Source organism: Zingiber officinale, chromosome 7A, assembly GCF_018446385.1.
Source record: "Zingiber officinale cultivar Zhangliang chromosome 7A, Zo_v1.1, whole genome shotgun sequence".
Lineage (NCBI taxonomy): Eukaryota > Viridiplantae > Streptophyta > Magnoliopsida > Zingiberales > Zingiberaceae > Zingiber > Zingiber officinale.
In genome coordinates this window covers 128,001,420-128,023,501 of record NC_055998.1, presented here as the reverse complement: position 1 = coordinate 128,023,501, position 22,082 = coordinate 128,001,420, and the positions used below count along the sequence as shown (strand labels likewise).

The 22,082-nt window shown below is 38.0% G+C and overlaps 1 protein-coding gene across 2 annotated transcripts; it reads left to right on the top strand.

The window, feature by feature from the left end:
* The first annotated feature begins 57 nt into the window (after positions 1–57).
* LOC122002481 lies at positions 58–12,587 on the top strand. 2 transcript variants are annotated; one of them, XM_042557664.1, is made up of 5 exons: positions 58–204; positions 273–731; positions 7,897–8,010; positions 8,117–8,802; positions 12,117–12,587. In XM_042557664.1, exons 2-5 carry the CDS (start codon positions 273–275, stop codon positions 12,325–12,327), a joined length of 1,470 nt encoding a protein of 489 aa, XP_042413598.1. In that variant the 5' UTR covers positions 58–204; the 3' UTR covers positions 12,328–12,587. The 2 variants fall into 2 exon arrangements, with proteins under 2 accessions (XP_042413598.1, XP_042413599.1); XM_042557665.1 differs by having other exon boundaries at positions 120–731.
* Positions 12,588–22,082: the final 9,495 nt, after the last annotated feature.

The window sequence follows — 22,082 nt, the reverse complement described above, 5'->3', positions numbered from 1 at the left end:
AAAATGAAAATAAAAGATAGAAGCAATCCTGACGTCAACCTTCAATCACGTGGCGTCCATCGGATTCACGGTGATCTCGACCGTTGCTAACCCATCCATGCGCACCCGTTTATTGCTCCACTCGCCGCTGCCTTGGGATTCCGATCCCGTTAGGGCTTCCTCTCTCCGTCGTCGTTCTCCTCGATCGTCGCCGGGCCTTCACTGGTTGGTCCTACGCATCACTCTCCTCCTTCGTCTCCGATCCCATCTTCCTGATTTAGCTTTTCTGTCAGATGGTGAAGGTACAAAAACTGAAGAGGAGGATCCAGGGAGTTGCTTCCCTGACTCCGTCAGAGAAGATCAAAAAGAAGGGGAAGAAGAGCGAGGAGAATCATCCAAAGGAGAGTAATCCTCCGACATCCTCGACGGCGGACGCTGCTGTGAATTCCGTTGCCAACACCAGCAGGGCGGTGGAAAATGGGAAGAACAAGGAACCTGCCGCAGCCACTCCGGTCGAGAAGAGCTCGGGATTCATCTTTATGTGCAGCAGGAAGACGAAACCCGAGTGCTTCAGCTTCCAGGTATTTGGACTTCCTGGTGGAAAGAAGGAGATTGTGGAGAGGATCAAGACAGGCGCCAAACTGTTCCTCTATGATTTCCAACTGAAGCTTCTGTACGGGGTTTATAAGGCCACCTGCCAGGGTGGGATGAACCTGTTACCGGAAGCTTTCAGAGGCGCCTTCCCAGCTCAGGTAAATAAAGTTGTGGTTTTCTTAGATCTAATCTTCTAGCTTTTTTCCCCGCAATTATATTCGTTAAATGTATACTTATTGGTGCACAACACTGGTCAGAAGAGTACTGATGGCAGTAAACTTGCTTATCGGAAATGAAGATGAATATCATTCCCATTGCATTTTTGTCTTCATTAAAATTTTATGGTTGCTATGAGAGGATACTAATAAGTATTACTGCATCGAAGGGCACCATTGTTTCATCATTTAGAGTAAGACGGTAGCGAAGTTTGGATCTAGAAACAATTAGAGACAGAACAATGTCACACATAGGCAGCTCAAATCCCTTTTGTAAATGTGATTTTGTTTATTAGATGTCGCTGGGATATCATTTTTTTACAGCATGTTTGCTGTTGAAAAAAAAGAAACACAAAACCCATCTAAAATACTTTTAGCAATCAAGTTTATTAAGAGTAATCAGTCCCTTGATTGTTTGTCTGCTTTATCTGGTGTTTGGGAATTTATGATTAGTAATCAATAAGGTTTTAGGCATATGCAGGCCATATGCTGTTAATGTAGAGATCTTTTGTGAAAAACAATAACATACGCAGCGGAAAAACGATCCCTCTAGAGATCAAACTGAATACTGTATACACATTATTCTACTCTATCAAGTTAGAATAGTTACTTTGTTGCGTGAACGGTACAATCCCGGTAGCAACTTTGATTCGTCGGATCTCAGCGTGATCAGAGTGGCCACGCCGCTTAGGTATCCACATGAGCACGCCCTTTGTTCATCTCATGAATTCAGCCTTCGGAGAAGAACTACCTTCGTTGTGCTACCCACTTTATTGATTCGGCTAAGAGAAGAAGAAGAGGAAGAAGAAGATCAAGAGTCTCTCTAAAATTTCACTTAAAAGGGCCTTTTTATATTCATCCAATGAATACCAAGGGTTTTGCCTTTTGATCTTCTTCCATTAATGATGAATTAATCTTCTTAACGGGTTGGATTTAGTATATTGGATTAACCATTACCCAATAGGCCATTAGCCCAATAATCCAATTAGTCTAATCCGTATTCATTTGAGTCTAACTCAATGAGTCAAATTCGGATTAGAATCTTAGGGTTCATCATATTTTAGTCAAACTAAAATATATCCAACTCCAAACCAATATATTTTTCGTGTGTGCCCCAATAGGTTCTCGTAATTTTGGCAATATCTCTAAAATAACATTTTAGTTACATAAGCAATGATTGACATCTAGCAATGATGAGCAATGCATTATTGCTACTTAAATGATGGGAATATCGAGATCTAACCTAACCTTTCTATGTTAATTATATTGTATAACATGATTCGTTTATCCTCGATATCTAGATTGATCAACGAGTTATAGACCATGTCATCCTTTTATCAATTTTTGTGTTTCTTGATCTCCAAGTAGACTCACTTAACCAAATGAGCTCAATATCTCATATTGACTTATTTGAGCATGATCATGCATTTTAGTAGTCCTATTTAATCAAGGGGCCCACAGATATCACTTCCGTCATATGGAAAGGATAGATCTCATCTACATCACTCACATCTCTCTGCATAACTTATTGCATACCCAGTACCTTGTTACTGGTGACGTTTGTTGATGTCAAAGTACACAACACCTTATGTAGGAAACAGTAGTAACTTCAGGTCTAAGGACTATTCATACTAATAGTTACTATGAGAATATTTATGACACTCGTAGAACGATCCTTGAAACATTCTCATGGTAGGTTTTATGGCGGGTTAATTCAGTATATATTTTCTAATATATATTAAAATCTCGATCCATGACGAGATTTTGGTTCCAGACCAAAACAATACAGTTTCGATATCGTATCGTGTCGTGCAGATATAGTTTGGGTGTTTCTTTAAATTTTAAAAATAAATGTATATTAATTTTATTAATATTTGATTATTAAATATGCTTTATATTTTGAGATGTTCAATTTATATTTTAATATTGTCTCATAAGATAATGGCTATTAAATTTTTATAAAAATTATTTTAAAAAATAAGTAATTCTCAAAATTCAAAACTAAATATAAAATTATAAAATCATTTGAAAAAAGTAAAAAAATTCTAAAATTAATAAAAAAATTTAAATTGTTTTTTTAATGTATTTGTAAATTTTCAATTTAAAAAAAAATATTTGAAATGTTTAAGAATTATATTTAATTTTAAAATTATTTAAAAAATTTAAATTATTTAAAAATTTAAAATTATTTTATAAAGTATTTATTAATTTTTAAATTTTGAAATGATTTTTAATATTTTATAACTATTATTAATAATAGTTTATTTATAAAAAAGTACATATTTAAAAACTAAAAAATTAATTGAAAAAACAAAAAAAAATTGCTATTGTAGTGACCCGTAGAGGTCGTCATGGCACCATGGCCCACGCGGAGGGTTTTAGGAATATATAAAATTTTATTAAAATTTTTAGAGTTTTAAATAAATTTTTATAGATTTTTTAATGAGATAATTCGATTAGGGTTTTAAGAAATATGTTTGGCTATCTATTTAAGTTAGAGGTCGATTGGATCCATTAAAAATAATAATAACATAGCTAAGAGATAAATAAATAACTAAATAAAATTTATTATATATTTTAGAATTAAAATAAATAAAATATGTAATTAATTACATTTTTATTAGGATTTAATTAAGCCTCTTGGGATTATCCCTATCATAGTTAGGAGTTGATTGCCTAAGTTCAGTTTTAATTTTTAAAAAAACTGTTGACACATTGCGACCTCGGGCACTGCCGTTGGGGTCGCACGACCCCTCCGGCATGGCTGCGGGTCACGTGGGCCTTCTGTGGCCACTGCGGGGGTCGTGTGACGCCTCCGCGGTTGTCGCCCGCCCAGCTTGGTGCTAGGTTGTGCCCGTGTCGATCGGCGAACGGAACAAAATGTTTCACCCATTTCGATCGGCTCAACACGATATTTCAATCCTTGGGTTAAAAGACTTTGATTGAGAAATATTTCTTTAGTTTTGGTTTCCCCTAGAGGGAAGGAAAGAAATACTACATAAAGCTAAGACGTAGACTTTTCTTCGTTCCATTTCCTTTGAAGGAAGAAATCAGTGAGAGAAATTTATTTAAAACTTTATTTGTTAAGATATGAAAAAAAATATAAATTAGAAGTAGATTTGGATTTTTTTTTAAATATTTCAAGGTCAGATTTTCTTTGCATTGCGCACAAGAACATGATATTTTCGCTCAAATCAAATAATCAATCAAAAGTATAATTGGGAAAAACTAAGAGAAGGTTTCCCTAGTCTTTTCTTTCCCCCTCTCTCTCTGTGTCAAAGAGAACAGATGATTCTCTTAATCTCCTTAACTCCCCAGATCCCCTACTAATAACTATTGTGCTGTGAAAGTGAAACCATGAACAACCAGCCTTTCCTCTTAAGAACCCTAAGGGTGAGCTACTTAGCGACAACAGCGACAGGAACATCTACTTCAAAAGCAACCGCGAGGAAAGAAGGAATCATAGGTTCAGTTGAGGGACTCAAATTCTTTGTTCTAAAATTGAGCTTCTGTTGTTTTTTTAGCTGTTCTTGAGAGGGTCCAGTGAGGCTCCTTTTTCTGTCCTTTAGGGTCTTCGTTCCCTTATTTGTTTTCCTCACCAGTACTTGAAGGAATGAACTTGAACTCTTTCTCCCCTTAAACGTGAATTAAATAGAAAGAAGGTCGCTCCTTGCAGCCACTGAGTTGGCAAGGGCTTCCTTTTGTGTCAATTAACTTGGTTTTCCCGTGATGAGTTAATATGGTCTTAGACAAGGGATGAGAAATTCTTATTAATGATTTTCTTAATTTGTCACTGGGAAAGTCTTTCAATAACCTTGCTTTTGTTCTCATTTCCTTCCCTTGTAGGAAGCATGCTTATGTTGGTGGCAAAAGCCAACACCCTACATGACTGGTTTCACAGTCATTTGTAGAGAGATAAATTACGGGTGGTTTTGCATTTGAACAGTGACCATTGTATAGGGGAGGGCAAGAACCGGCAAGCATTTCACTATCAGGAATTGACTTTCAGACCTCTTAAACACATGCTTATCTTGTGTCTACATCAGAGGAAGGGAGCCCAAATAGAGGGAAGGGAGATGGGAAAGCAATCATTTCCCTTCTCTACTTTGGTGGAAGAATTTAAAAACTAGGGGAAGAGAAACAAATAATTTGCCCTCTTTTCCCACTTTTGTTTCCTTCCAAAAGTTGGCAGAAGAGGAGACAGAGAGAAAAGGGTATTGATAAGACTAATTTAGCTTGCATACCTTGAGAATGGCAAATGTTTCATTTTCTTTTATTTTTCTTCTTTTCTCTCCTTTCAGGTAGACAACTGTCCCCCCTCTCTTCCTTCTCCTCTTTCCTCTGGATGCTCTTCCTTTCTTTCCCCTCTTCGGCCCCTCAAGTAGAGACAACATTAATCTTCATGAACTTCAGTACTATACCGTACATATAGTTAGGGAATAAACAAATAGTGACTCCTTTAAAATTTGGGTCAGCTCATAGAATCTTTTTTCAAAGATCATCAAGTTCAATACATGTTTCATCGCCAATGTTTCTCAGTCATTGCATTCAATTTTGTGTCACTAATATCATCACCAAGCATGTTATCACTTTATGCTTTTGTTTGGTATTTTTTTTTTTATGTAGGAAGTAAGATGCCAATGTTTTTAAAAATAGCCTTAGCAACTATATTTGTGGATATCGTAATGATTGTTGATAATCACAATGTTTTCTTTTATTTTAGGGTAAATTTATCAATCTATCAGGTACTATATCCTCTTTTTCAAATTTACTTTAATGAAGTTTTTTGTAATCTATTTGCATCAAATCTATTATTGCATTTAATATCAGTTAATTTTTTGTTAAATGTTGGTGTGACAAAATGACCAATCACTAAATTCGACCTCACCTTCTAAACAACTGTATTGTTATATACAAAAAATCAAGAACCTAAGGCTATCGCACTCCTATCCCTTGTATCCCCTTTGTGCAGCCCCTCTCTGACATCCTAACATTGGCAATCATCCCTCTTCCCCTGACCTTTCATTCACCAAACAAGTATGCCCACTGCTCGTTGCCCTCCTTTCTCAAGCAAGTCTTGGACCTGGAGTTGAGCTCTAAGAACTTGTACTGTGGCTTGTGCTTCATCCTTCTCTTCTCCAAGATCCACCTCTCTAGTTTGAACTCCAAACAATCCTTGCTGTAAATCCCCTCCCTCCCTATGGTGTATATAGACACTTGAATCTTTGTGCCTAGTTTGACTTTATGGTTGCCCGGTATGTTGGCTTGCTGAGCCACCTACTCTTAACGGAAGCGGAGGAAGAACCAGAGCAACTCACACAATAATATGCAAGCACTCCAAATTCAGGGACAAACCATCATCAGAGCTTGATTTCTTCTCGTTTTGAGCTGCACACTTCAGTTCATTGAGAATCTTCCATTCCACTGCTAGATTCTTGAAAGCAACCCAAAGACCAAATGTGCTTATGCTAGCCCCTTCCGGCTAACATAAAGTTCATGGCTGTGTCACAGAACCTATCAACTTCAGTGGACTTTTCATCTTCAGCATCCTCATCATTGTTGTTGATGTAGGGAGATAAAAATCTGATTTCATTTACCTTCTGGTTACGATTGAGGCAGCTTCTTATCTGCTATGCTTTTGGCTATGAATTAGTTGATTTCTTCACCTGCAAGATTCTATTCCTTCTCCATGCCAACTTGCAAATGCCTCATCTACTTCCACCACATTGGGGACTTTATCTTCTGGAGAATTAATGCTGCCAATGTTTTTCCCACCGCCTTTGTGAACAAACCTGAGTGAGAGGTAGTACGGGTCGAGTCTAACACCAAGTAGTATGTGATATCGAATGACTGGTATGATGCTCAACGACATTGCAATTCAAGAGAGGGGCTGCATGAGCAGGACAAGAGTGGGCATCAGGATAGGAGTGCATTGGCCTTGAGGTTTATTTTTTAATATCATATGGTTGATTGGAGGGTGAGGTGGCATGTGATTTGTTAAATTTGACAACTGGTCATTTTGCCACATTCACATTCAATAGAGAATTAACAGAAACTTAACACTGCAATAGATTTGATATAATTTATAATATATATGATAGATTAAAAAATTTAAAACTCCGTAAGAGATTTGGAAAAGAAGGCATAATATGTATAGATTTAGAAATTCGCCTTCTATATTGAGATAAAATGTTTTATGCTTACTAGTGTTAATATTACATGATTAATTTGAAGCTACTACTTTTCTGTATTGGAAGAAAATTGATCATTCCAAAATGAGTTTCCAACCATGCATATTCAAGGACTGGATATTAAGCTACTTTCTTTGCAAATAATTTCCAAGGAAAATGTTTTCCTATCATTATATTTTATGTGAATTGTACTAAGCATGGCAATTTTGAGCCCATGCTGGAAAGAGAATTTAAGGAAGAAGAGATGAATGGGCTGGAATCTGAGAGAGCTGCATATATATGAATGTATGAGATAGAGAGGTGGAGGATCTTAAATGCCTTAATTTTTATAGGTCGAAAAGGAAAAAAAAAAATGCACCTTTTCTCTGCCCGTTGTGTAAATCTTCAATAAATTTAAATATTTGGAATAACCAATAGAATCTCTCAAAAAGGGGTGATTCACCTATTGGGCTACCTGTCACACCTTGTAAATGAATGACCATTCTTAGAATTATCAATCTCTGGAGCTTTCTGATATAGCCACTGCAGCAGCTGATGTGTTGTTAAAACATGCTGACATCTCAATTTCAGTCTTGCCACAATTGCCTCCATTAACCTGATTTTTTTTAGGTATTGTAGTTCCTATTTTTAGAAGTATATTAATTGATATTATAGTTTGTTACTACACAGTGTCTGTTTGCTTTGTTCATATTTCTTGATTAGGATTGCCTATGAAGCTTTCATTTTAATACTTGTACTTCTTAACATATAGTCATCGCAGATCTTCAAATGATTAAAGGTTAACCTCTTAGTGAACAATCAATTTTTATTGTTATATAGCTTGATTGATCATGATAATGCCGACTCAATTTTTAGCTGGATGCATCAATTCTCATTGAGTACATGCCCATTGCTTCTTCATGTGTTCTTTGGCGTAGGTGAAATTCAAGGTTTATATGGACTGTCAGCCACTTCCCGAGGCTGTATTTAGATCTGCTATTATAGAAAATTATAACAAGGGCAAATTTACTCCTGAGCTTAATTCAAAACAGGTACTTGGAGATCTTGGTCTGTTGTCAGTCATCCAAGATGACAATTTTTGTGTATATAAATATATTTCAAACTTATCATCTTCATCCTGTGCCAATCAAAATGCAGGTTCGTAAATTGTTATCATTGTTTCGTCCTATAAATGAGATATCACAATCAGCACCTTCTCTCCCAAATGTGTCATCATCCACCAAAAATGTGGGTGGGCATATCATGTCTACTAAGTATGTCCAAGATCGTCCTCATCTAGTCCGTTCACTAAATGAGATATCACAATCAACACCTTCTCTCCCAAATGTGTCGTCATCCACCAAAAATGTGGGTGGGCATATCATGTCTACTAAGTATGTCCAAGATCGTCCTCATCTAGCCCGTTCGCTTCTTGACGATCGATATAGGTTGGACCATATGCCACATATCGCACCTATCCCACCACATTTGCCTCTTGAAGATACGTTTAGGTTGGATCAACTACCACTTGTCACATCTGATTTACCACTTGAGAATTCGCATAGGTTGGGTCATTTGACACATGGCCCGCCTCATCTACCCATTGAGGATCCAATTCGGTCGAGCCATTTGACACATGGCCCTCATTTGCCCATTGAGGATCCAATTAGATCGAGTCATTTGCCACATGTAACACCAATGGAGTTGAGATATCTTCGTCAAGCTCATGCAAATGATTCCTATGCTTACTCCGTACAAGCTCCCTCTATAATACCTGCAACCACTCAACATCTATCGGAGGCTACACGAGCTTGCTATGTTGATAATCCTACACGAGGAGAACGGTATGTAATTACTATTGTTTATTTTCGCATCTTTGTGTGTTCATTTCTATTGAAACTATCTATATTTGCATAAATGCACCTTTGATTCGTAGGAATAAGTATTCTACTTCTTATGAAATCTAATGGAATAATTCTTAGCATGTTTGTGTACTAATTGGAGAGGAGCCTTGGCGCAACTGTAAAGTTTCTGCTGTGTGACCTAGAGGTCATGAGTTCGAATCACAGGAACAACCTCTTGCAAAGCAGGGTGAGACTGCGTACAATAGACCCTTCCCGGGTGCTCGCATTGGCAGGAGCTTCGTGCACCGGGCTACTCATTTTTTATGTTTGTGTACTAATTATGGATAACTAATCTTCATAGAATTGATATATTTTTTGTTATCCTTCCTAAGTATTCCTTTCACCATTTCAAAGGATAATATTGATACTATTTTTTATTTTCCAAGGAATACAAATATCAAGTAGATTGGATGAGTTGGGGGTGATTGAACTAGTCCAATGAACCAAGAGGGACTAGATGGGTCATGCGAGTGAGTTGGACAAGCCGACAACTTGAGTAGATTAAATAGACTAAGTGGATTTAATGTACTAGATTGGTGGAATAAGATGGACGAGTTGAGCAGCTAGAAAGAACATACAAAATGTATGAATTGAACGAACTGCAGGGAACCACATAAGTGAATTAAACAAGCCAAGCCAGTTGAACAAGCTAGATGGATTACATGAGGCTGGCAAATCATGCAAGTTGACCAATAGATGAGTTAAGCCAACAAGGCAAGATAAGCAGGTCAAGTGGGCCATGCAGGCTACAGCTAGCTAACAAAACTAGATAAGAGAACTAATTTTGTAGGCTAGCAAGCGTGAGTCATAAATAACTATGAAAAAGTATACATTCTAATAAAAGTGTAATTTGTTGATTATTTAACTATTATGTTGCATTCTTATTTGTTCAATTTTCACTTTTGATCTCAACCTATGTCACCTATATAGCATGAAGGAGTTCTAGCATGTGACCTTTGTCATGGTCATCTATTATTGTGACCTTGAGGTCATCTATTATTGTGACCTTGAGATCATCGATTATTCTTTAAGAGGTCAAATTAAGTAGAGGTTCTTTTAAGATTGCATTGAGGGGCGGATCTAAAATATGACATTTGAAGACGTTCTAAGATGTCATTAATGGGCTTTTTTAAGGTTTCGTAATATGTAATTGCTCTTTATGTTAAAAGAACAATTATTTGGAAGGTAACAAGTCTTATAATCAAAGGGACCAATTTTAATGAAGTCTTTAAAGTTAGGTTATATGGTTAAATTAAAAGTTTGATGATTTTAGGTGAGGTAGTAGCTATTGATGCTGTTTTCAAATTGTTACTTCCTAATAATATACCTCCCTTTCAGCTTGAATTTTTATATTTTTGTTTTGTGAAATTTTGTGATCACAGTAGGATTTATGATATGGCTGCAAAATTGAATCAAAACCGAGATAGAATCTGAATGAGTTGATAAGCAAATGGATAATTATCTCACACAAAAATCTCACATAGAGAATCAGAGAAGTAGAAATTTTATTACTTGAAAAATGATCAATTCATCGAAACACAAACAGAATTAACTCTTATGAAACTTGGAAACAGATATTGAATATTAGTAAACACAATTTTCCCACAACTACTAAATCGAAAGGTTCTCTTACCAAACTAAAAGTTAGCTATCTTTTTGATGCCAAATAAATAATTACTCAAATTAAAATTAAAATTGATTATTTTTCTTGTTTCCACTATTTTCTCCTATGCCACCTGACTTCTTATAGGCGAGAAATTGGTCCACTTTATTTGTCTTCTAAATCTTTATATTTTTTCCCCTTCTAGGTACCTTTAGTGTAGGGTGAAGATGATATCCTCACCTGCACAATCGTCACGAGGTTGAAATTTACAATGTTGAGGATGAATCCACTAGGAAACTACCCATCACAAAGTCAACATAATAGACAGGGCCACAGGGGCTTAAATTTCTCTTTCCAAGTTAGCATATTCCTCAAATTCAAAAATTGAATTAGTGTTAAAATAATTTGACATGATACACAACCAAACATTATAATTAATTTCCTAGATAATGTGACTCAAGTGATTGAACATCATACTCCTAAAGTAGATGATATGAATCAATCTGAATTTATGAATGTGACAGATTTATCGCATCATTAGGTACTTTATAATAATAATAATAATTAATCAGTGCAATTTCATTCCTAATATCCACGTGTCTCTTGTATCATCTTAGTAGATAACTCATTGTGACAATGAGTGGTAGACATCTCACTGTGACGATCAGCAGTTTACATTCTCATTGAATTTCTAACATATATCCACTAATAAATCAATGGGTTTACTGTCTTTTTATCGATACTGTGGTGCCTATGTAAACTATCAAGCTGGGGTTAGTATTTTTTCACATTTTTATTTTAGGTTTATAAATTTATATAGTTAACCCTTGAAATCTAGTGGACTATGTTTCTTGATCAGTGTCCATTTCACCTCAAGCTATGTGGAATGGATTTTGGCTCCAAACTATTTCACTCAAAACTGGGTAAGCAGAGGAGCAATCTAAGTTGATAAGAAAGTGGCAACAAAACCTTTATGGCAACTGTGCTTGTTTGTGCTCATTCTCCTAGGGAAACTGTGCTTTTACACTTTTCTAGTGGTAACATTCTGTCCAACTCACGATCTTCGCAGTGCAAGTGGTGTTGGGTTTTGGGTGGTGGTCAGATTGTAAGTGGCAGCGGAGGTCGAGGCAACTGGACAAGAAATAGGCTGGCTCAGGTTGTTGTGCTGGCGCAAGTTTTAAATTGCCAATTAAAGTCCTTCATTGGCAATTGTAAAGATTATATTTTGAAGCTTGCTACTAGAATTGACAATAGGCCTTGGTACTAATTCCAATTAAAACCATCCCAGTGTCTGTTATTGTTTATTGTATTGAATGTTCATGAATTGCTCAACATCATCTATTTCTTATCACAAGGAGAGTATCCATGTTTACCTGGGCCGTCCCTGGAATTTCCAGGAATAAGAGTTTGGATGTGTAGTTTGTGGTCTGGTACTCTGTAGCATGAATACACCAGAGTTTGTTCAATTACTAGATTGCTTTGATTCATAATATATTTTTTTTATTCTCATGTTGTGCAATTTATAAGTAGCAGAAATGTTCATTTTGGTGCTGAGTTGTCTTCTAGCCCAATGACATTATTGTAATTATCTTCATTCGCACTGCTACTGAGTTGTGTTTATCAATGCCCAACTAATATTGTTCAATGCCAGTCTTGTGTACAGGTTAGTTCCTGAGAGGATTCCGGCTACAGAGGGAGAGACCCTTTCAAATCCTGAGCAGAGGATCTATGAACGAGTCATGAACCACCGAGTGGCAGGATATGAAGATCCAAATGTACCAAGCAGGGTTGCGACTGTGGAGACTGTGCCTGTTTCTTCCCGCTACGTGTTTCCTGGGACTGCCACTGTGTATCGCTCGTAGTCGCATGGAGAACTTCTAAAATGTTGTAATGGTTAACCGCAGGAAGACAGGATTTTGAATATCTGGCATGTAGCTTTTGCCTTGGAGGGATAAGTTCCTAGAACCTCAATCTTTTTAAACACTTTGCATTTGGTAGTTAATTAGGGTTGGTACTTTTAACATTTACCATGTCGTATCAGCTCGCTCCTATTTGCTTGTTTTGTTTTTCCAAGTAGAATTTGAATTAAATCAATATGACAATAAACATTCGTTCTGTTTCATTTCGAGTTGTGATACTGGTTCTTGATCGTAATGAGATTGTATGGGTGCTATGTTGGTGCCTACGAGTAGCGTTGGTTGGCACTGCTCGAGGAGGAACCTTGAGGAAGGACTCTATGAAGAACCTTATGACAAGTTGAGGAAGGAATAAGAAACCCGGGCTGAGGCTGCATGTTGAAAGAGGAAGAAGGGTCCTTTGTTGCTCGAGAACCATCTTTAGAAGCTGTGTATAGGGATATAAATGAACCAAACGATTCGTAAGCTATTCGGAGCTCGATTCGATAAAAAGCTTGTTCAAGTTCATTCATTTATTTTATCGAGCCGAGCTCGAGCTCAATTTCGAGCTCGATAGTTTTATCGAGCCGAGCTCGAGCTTAAAGATACTCAGTTCGTGAGCTCGCGAACATGTTCATTTATAGGCTCGCGAGCCAAAAAAACGAGTCTTAAACCGAGTTAAAAAACGAGCTCTGAAATGAGCAAAAAAAACGAGCTCTAAAATGAGTCTTAAAATGAGCTTTAAAATTAGCCAAAAAACAAGGTCTAAAACGAGCTCTAAATGAGTCCGAAAATGAGCCCGAGCTCGCTTAACAAGTTAGGCTCGTTAACTTTGATAATCGAGCTAATAACGAGTCGAGCTCGAACTGTTCGCGAACTTGATAATTCTAAAACGAGTCGAGCTCGAGCCCGAATATAACTTAAATGAGTCGAACTCGAGCCTAATACTGTTCGGCTCGGTTCGGCTCGTTTACATCCCTAGCTGTGTATCTCAGTGAGAAGGAAGCTCAATGCTACTCATGTCGGGCATATTGTGTTGTTGTAGCAACAAGTGATTATTGAGTTAGTTTATAACTGACTGTTAAATGATTGGAGGTGGAAAGAGTTTTTTTTTGAAAAATTGATCCCCTTATATCCTGCTATTGTGCCACAGCTTACAACACTTGGTGCAGAATTGTAAATTTACGTGGTAAGTACGAAGGTCCTAAGATGTTTACCCACGAGCAAGGATCCTGGTCCAGGATTCCTGGACCCTATCCATTCATTGGTGGGGTAGGTTGCACTCTACCTATGAGAGCAAATTTTTTGGATCACTTTTTACGGTCCAAGAGATGGTTCCTTTGCATGCATTGGTGGGATGAATGATCTCCACTTATAAAATAGATAGGGACCATTTATCCCCACCAATGTATGCAAAGGGACCATCCTCTGGACCGCAAAAAGTGGTTCAAAGGATCCGGTCCCTCTACGAGAGCAGATCCTTTGGATCGCTTTTTGCGGTCCAGGGGATGGTCTCTTTGCATGTATTGGTGGGATGAATGATCTCCACTTATAAACTAAATAGGAACTTAATCCTATAATCTCCCACTTAAGTTATACTTGATTGCTTATACACCATACAACCCCTTAGCTCAACATGCCAAACTTTATGGGTTAAATACCCTTTTAAATAATCTGGTCCATGAAATTAATTAGTATAGGACTAAAAAATTCATAGCTACTATAACTGTAACAAGACCCAATAGTAATCACAATAGTAATATCATTAACGATATAGATCAAATGTGGATGTGTAGTACAAGAATGACATGAAATGTGATTTATAAGTGTTCATTCTCAATAAGTCATCTTATGACCCAAATCAGGTCTAAACCATATTTATCAAAACCTTATACTAAATCGCAGTGGTAAATAATGATTCAACCTTATGACTCTAAATGAAGTTCATGTTGGAGCAATCGGTGTAATCCTAAATTTTGATGTTTAGGTAAAGATTTAAGTTAAGTTTATTGTTGTATTTGATATGCGCTTGTGAGTATGTAGGATGCAGATACAACAAGGAAAGTCCAAGTGGGATCTTGGCAAAGGCAAAGTCCAAGGGTAAGTCTTGGTGGTGTAAGTCTAACTGTGTAGTCTTGGTAATGTAAGTCCAAGTGTGGTTTGACAAAGATGAAGATTGAGGCCAAAGGAAGTTCTTGAAGGGAAGTCATGAAGGATGAGAAGCATCAGAGGGATGCATGGCTGATGGAGGAGGCTAGAAGGCAAGGTCATGAGAAGACCCGACAACAAGGACAAGGTCGAAGGAAGCATCTTGAAGGGACGCAACGTTGATGGAAGATAGCTAGAAGGCAAAGTCGAGATTGTGTGGACGAGGACGAGTGCATGAGAGATTGTACTCGGGGTAAAACCCTAGATTTATGATTTTACCAGTCTACTGGCATCTGGACCAGTCGACTGGGGAAGGACACAGAATATTTCTATGTCCGACGGTTGTGAAAACAAATCTACTGGTACTGAAGCCAGTTAACTGGTAATTGGTACTATAGCTAGTCCACTGGTACACTGTAGCAGTCGACTAGTAAAGAGTCGTTGGCAGAATCACGGATTCTGTGGAGTACCGTTGGCCAGCACCAGTCGACTGATGCAAGGACCAGTCGACTGGTAACGGTAAAATCAACTTGCTGATTTTCCCAAATTCTATATAATGGAGCTTGGGGTAGCTGACTTTTGTAATGAAATTAGAGACGATTGACCCCTAATTAGAGTCACCAAGCTCGCATGTGATCCTCGTGCTCTTGATCGAGTTGTGGTGAGTCCACCAACAGATAGGGATCGTCCACCTTACAGATAGCCGTAGAGTAGGAACATCATTGCCGAACCACGTTAAACAAACGTGTTTGGGTTTATGTTTGTTTTTTCTTATCGTGTATTGTCTTATAGGGTTAGCTCTGATCAATACTTGTAGTTTGTTTTGTATTCCGCTGTGCTAATAAGTATAGGAAGCGAATGTCATGGGGGATCGACTATTCAATCCCCTCTAGTCAGGCATCAAGGTCCCAATAGTTCACATCATATTTACAACAACAAAATACAAAATCGCAACAATAAATATGATATCCGTATGTCAAAGAAAGTCAAAATCATGCACACATATAGAAAATATGCAGTATATACAATGAGCCAAAATATATGTCCATGAATATTAAGCATCATACAAAATAATATTCCTACATAATTGGTATTTTATCAAAAGGAAGAATCCCTATGTTCAGCACATGCTAATGAAACATCTTAGGTGACAAGCCTTTGGAGAGTGGATCTGTTAATATGGAATATGTCCTTATATGTTCTATTATTATTTGACTATTCTAAACTTTTTCTTTAACCGTCAAAAACTTTATGTCGATGTGTTTAGACTTTGACGAACTACAATTATTCTTGAATACAATTCTGTAACTTTATTATCACAGTTGATTTTTAATAGCTTGTCAATGCCCTCAATGATCTGTAAATTTGTGATAAGGCTCCGCATCCACATCCTGTGGTTAGAAGCTTTATAGCATGCTATAAACTATGTCTTTATAATGGAGTGGCTATAAGTGTCTGTTTGATGCTTTTCCATGATACAACCCCTCCTGCTTGTTAGTATTAGCCCTAATACCAATTATGAGATGATTGTAAAAGACTCTTTTTGTATCATATTTGATTATTATATTTATTTCAATTCATTGCCGAATAAATAAGTATAATAATGTCCTAGAGTAGAAGGTTCTAATTTACAATATATCAATTGGTTGAATTGATAGTGAGATATTGCAGATGTACATAGAACAATACTTTTTCTATTCCTAGTCAAGCATTAATATGCAAGGACAATATTAATGCGTTGAGACTATCATGTGTTGGTATCCCAAGGTTGTTTTGATGTGATCAAACAAGTTAAGTTAGGTCATGTTGTGTTTAACTTTGTGTCTAAGTGTGCAGGAACTTAGGAGCATAGGGAGTCGAGCAAAAGACGCAGCTAGCGAGAAGGACGACATAGGAGAGAGCTGACAGGCTCGGTGCGTTTGAGGGATAAGGTGCTGCGAAAGAGTACACGGGCGAACGAGAAGGAGGCGCACGGCGTTTCCGAGGGATGAGAAGTCGGAGCGGAAGCTTGCTCGAGAAGACCTGAAGTTGGGTTCGGGTGAGCTCTATTCCGGATGGCTGAGATCACCCAAGCTAGAGGATCCGGAGCAGAAGACCCAGACGGAGACGAGCAAAACCAGAGCAGAAGGCCAGGACTAAAAAAGTCAACTTGGTTGACTTTCTTGGTCCGGGCGCCCGGAATTGAATTCTATCTGGATCACATTTTACTGCGATCAATTACGAATGGGGATAAAGTTTTATCTCTCTCCAGGCGCTTGGAACCCTTCCAGACGCCCCGACCAAGGCTATAAATACAGCCTTGGTCCAATAAACGAAATACAACAAGCATCTTGAGAAACAACACTTGTACACTTCTAGTTTTCGTTTAGCTTCATCCTTTTGTGCAATCATTGTTATAAAGAGGCTTCTCCACCTGAAGGAGATATTAGTGCGCTCTACTTCCTTGAATTAACAACCTCCCTGGTTATAACCAAGTAAAAATTTCTGTGTCTCTATCTTTTTGATTTCTTTATCATTTCTTTGCAAGTATTCTTTAATTAAGTTAGTTTTCCGAAAAAGTTGTTTTGATTTGTACAGGGGCTATTCACCCCCCTCTAGCTTGCCGCCAAGGGTCCTAACAAGTGGTATCAGAGCCGAATTTACTTCAGGAGGACTAACCACCGAACGAAGCACACGAGATGGTCGGACCAAGCATCTATCCACCAAAGTTTGAGGGAGAGTTCGCGAGCTGGAAAAAGAGAATGAAGGTATTTTTCAAAACAGATTTCGATTTATTATTAATAATGGAATTCGGTTTTGAAGCACCCGAAGGCAAGCAAAAGTATCAATGGACGAAGAAAGAACAAGTTGACTTCGCGGCAAACGGCAAAGCAGAGTTTCATCTGCTGAACGTCCTCCCACCATAAGAAGTCAACCGGATCGGAGCTTACGGGTCCGCCAAGGAGCTCTAGGAAAAATTCCTGGAACTTCACGAAGGAACCTCGGAGGTGAAACTTACGAGATGGGACTTAGTTCGTAACTAGATTAGCAACCTCCGATTAGAAGAAGGCGAAACCATTGCACACCTTCACTCGAGGATCAAGGGGCTCATCACCGGACTTTTGAATCTCGGAGAAAATGTAAGCAACCGAGATTCGCTAAGGTATGCTCTTAATGCATTCCTTAGAAATACGAAATGGGCATCATTAGTAGATGTCTATTATATCTCTAAGGATTTAGAATCTGTTACCTTAGAAGAGTTTATTGGTGAGGTACACACCGACGATCGAACATAAGTTTTGATAATGACAAAGGGTTCAAAGTTAAAGTCATTTGTGATCTAACATGTTTGAATGAGTTTGCAGAAAAGTCCTAAGTGTACTTAGGCAAAAGTCCTAGCTGCGGTTAGGCAGGTGAAAAATCCTAGGGGGTGATAACCCTAAGTCCTAGGGGGTGGTAATCCTAGGCGGAAAGTCTTGGCGGGTAGAGGGCTTCGGGCAAAAGTCCTAGGGGGTGGTAACCCTAGGTGGAAAGTCCTGGTGTCCCGAACCAGGTGAAAAACTGGGCGGGTCGTGGAGCGAACGTCCAACAAAAAGTCCTGGAGCCTCGGGCGCTGAGCAAAAGTCCAGTCGATCTGGAGGACTGGTCTGGCAACATGTATACTCTCCTGAGTGGAGTAGGTGATGACGTGTTCCCTGGTGAGGGAACAGTAGGCGTCGGTTCGACCTAGGATTTTCAGTCGAGAATCCGAAGTCAGAATCGGACAGTCTGATGACTGTTAAATACTTTATTTTACATATCTATATTGTGCTAACTTTATTTTGCAAGGTATGTTGGTTTGTTGGACTAACGTATTTTGCAGGAAGCAAATTGGACATCCTTCCCTCGGATGAACAGTACCCGAGGTGCCCTCAGGTGGATAGGCGGTGACTTGGTCGGGGCTCATCCACGCTGCAGATTTGGCACTGATGAGGGCGCCCTCCAGGTGTTGGAGGCGCCCTTCACGGGCCTTATAAGGCAGTCTCAAGCAGCAGCTTGGAATAGCAACGAAAACACAATCCATCTTCTATGCACTGCTCAAAGAACCATCCGATAAAGCTGTAGCAAGACACCAACGACCTGAAGCTTCGAATTTCCTATTCTTAGGTTGTTGGTATATTTTCTTAGTGTACTTAATTAATGTACTCTAAACTGTAACTTTTACGAACTGATAGTGATTGCCCAAAGTAAACGCTCAACGAGCGTGGGCCTTGGAGTAGGAGTCGCCCCAGGCTCTGAATCAAGTAAAAAACTTGGTGTTTGCGTGTTTGCAATTATTTTTATATATTGCCACTACATTTTACTCTTAGTTTTCTAAAATGTAAGTGAAATCCACGAGTGTTATTCACCCCCCCTAGCGCTTTCGATCCAACAATTGGTATCAGAGAAGAGTCGCTTTGAATTGGTGAAACCACCATTCAAGCAATTTTTCATGGTAGTTTTTTCAATTTTTCAGAGTCGATCGGAATCGGTAAAATTGTTGTCTTCTGATTTGGTTTTATCACAATCAAGTTTTTCTCTCAAAGTTGGTGCGACACCATTTGAGTTCGCATCTTTATTTCTCTTTATCCCGCACTACTAAATCCAAGACCTAGTCTTGGAACCAAATTTCTTGTTTTTTTTTTATGTGCGAGATTTTTTTTTAAGATGGTTCTTCAAGAAGGCCATAGCACAGCCCGACCTCCGCTCTTCACCGGCGAAGATTTCGGCTACTGGAAGGGTCGAATGGAGTCATACCTTCAAACCCAGTTCGAGATGTGGGTGATCATCAAAATTGGAATTACACTTCCACTCAACGGCTCGGGAAAACCACTTTCTTGCGAGAATTATGATGCAAGCAAAATCAAGAAGGTTGAGGCCAATGCTAAAGCAACCTACACCTTTCAATGCGGCCTAACCAAGGAGGAGTTAAACCGAGTCGGCCTGTTCTCAAGCGCGAAAGAGCTATGGGGAAAAATTGATCGAGCTGCACGAGGACACCTCTAATACAAAGGTAAGCAAACGTGATTTGTTTTTGAATAAATTGTATAACATGAAAATGCAAGAAAGTGAGTCAGCGAGTCAACTTCATGCTCGTATACAAGACCTCCTCAATAGCCTCCACGCCATCGGACAGAAGGTGGAGAACCGCAACATAATCAGGTATGCGTTAAACGCTTTTCCAAAGAATACCTTGTAGGCATCCATGGTAGATGCTTACAAGGTATCCAAGGATTTTTCTTTAATTAAGTTAGACGAACTTTTTTTCGAATTTGAATTACATGAACAGACTAATGCACGCTCAGCTGAGAAGAGCATTGCCTTGATTGCATGTACAAGCAGAACTCCGGGAAGCAAAAACAAAGCGTAAAATTGAACTAGTCAGAAGAAAAACCGGACTCAAAAGATGATGACGACGAGATAGCAGCCGAACTCGTCAACCTAGTACGCAAGCTCTACAGAAATAAGAAGGGGTTCACAAAGAAAGATATCAAGAAGGTGGTTTAGTCCAAAAAGGTACAAACGAGTCCAAAAGTAAAGTTCGAAGTAACCTGCTACAGGTGCAATCAAAAGGAGCACGTCAAGGCCAATTGTCCAAACCTAAAAGAAGCAGAGGAAGAAGAAAGCACTGTAGGCACGAGTCTTCTTCAGAAGACTCCGACGAAGAGCTCAAACAGACAAGCTTTCTTGCACTGACAGCCCGGGAACACATTGACGAATCGAAGACCAAAAGCGAATCAGAAGCCGAGTCCGAGCGAAGCCACGGATCCGTATCTATTTTCGAAGGACCCAAACCCACTGTAAGAAATTCACTGCATAATTTAGTTAATTATTTAATGCGCAAGTTAGCTAAATCAAATGTTCGGGTCAAATCACTTCAAAAAGAGGTAACAACCCTTAAAGAAGTGACTAACCCTAGCTCCTTGACTGATCTCATTCAGACTGGAACCTTAACTCAAGTCCAAAAGCTTGAGGAAGAGAATTCTAGCCTGAAAAATCAAGTCAAGGAACTGAAGGATAAGTTGTAATGGTTTACTTTGGGCTCCAAGAATCTTGATTTGATTCTTGGAAAACAACGAGCCGTTTACAACTAATCCGGACTTGGATTTAAGGCTAATAGAAAATAAAAATCTTATTTATCTCTTGTTTATCCCGCGTTATAGGGTCCGACTATAACGTCTCAGCAAGGACCACTACATCTCCATGAGAACTTGGGTGTAGTATTAAATAGGTAAGAGTTCTCACACCATAGATTGGATAAGAACAAATATAATAGAAAAACTAATAATCTAATATTTGGATCATGAAACATAGGAACTCTCACTGGTAAATCAATGGAGGTAGTAGATATGATGATTAGGAGAAGAATTAGTATTTTTTGTGCACAAGAGACAAAATGGACAAGCGAGAAGGCAAAGATGATAGAGAACTCGAGTTTTAAGTTATGGTACACTGGAAAGAGTAAAGCAAGAAATGGAGTGGGTATTACTATAGATAGCTTGTTAAAGGATGAAGTTGTAGAAGTAGTTAGAAAAGATGATAGAATTATAGCCCTTAAGATAATAGTGGCGAAAGAAACTATGAACATAATTAGTGAATATGCACCACAGGTAGGATTAAATGAAGCTATCAAATCAAGGTTTCGGGAGGACTTAGATGAAATATTACAAAATATTCCACCAAATTAAATAATTTTAATAGGAGGTGATCTAAACGGGCATGTCGGAGTGAAAAATGAGGAATATGAGAGAGTACATGGGAGTTATGGGTTTGGAACGAGGAATGAGAAAGGGAAAACTATATTAGATTTTGCGATAGAATATGACCTTATATTAGCTAATACATTTTTTAAGAAAAGAGAAGAACACTTAGTTACATTCAAAAGTGAGAATAATAAATTACAAATTAACCTTCTTATGGTTAGGAAGAAGGATAGAAAGATTTATAAAGATTGTAAAGTCATCCCTGGAGAAAGCTTAACTATCCAACATAAGTTAGTAGTGTTGGATATACGCTTCAAATATAATATCAATAGAAAGAAAAATATATACGATTCCTAGAATTAAGTGGTAGAAGTTAAAGGATGGGAAGTAAAATATATTTAAGGAGAAGGTAGAAGTACAAGCATTCGGTGAAATATATGGTGACTCTAATAAAACATGGGATAAGATGGTATCAAAGTTGAAAATAGTAGTTAAGAGTGTACTCGGTGAGTCAAAAGGGCATGCACCACTAAGTAAAGAATCTTGGTGGTGGAATGAGAAAGTACAAGAGAAAGTGAAGGAAAAAACGAATAGCTTATAAGGAATTATATATTTGTAAGAACGAGGAAAACTTAAAAAAATACACAATAGCCAAGAAAGAAGCTAAGAAAGTAATGAGTGAAGCAAAAAATGGAACTTTTGAACGATTATATCAAAAATTAGATACAAAAGAAGGGGAAAGAGACATTTATAGAATAGCTAAAGTCAGAGAAAGGAAAACAAGAGATCTTAGCCAAATAAAATGTATTAAAGATGAATGTAATAGGGTATTAATAAACGATGGAGAAATAAAATAGTGGTGGAAGAGGTATT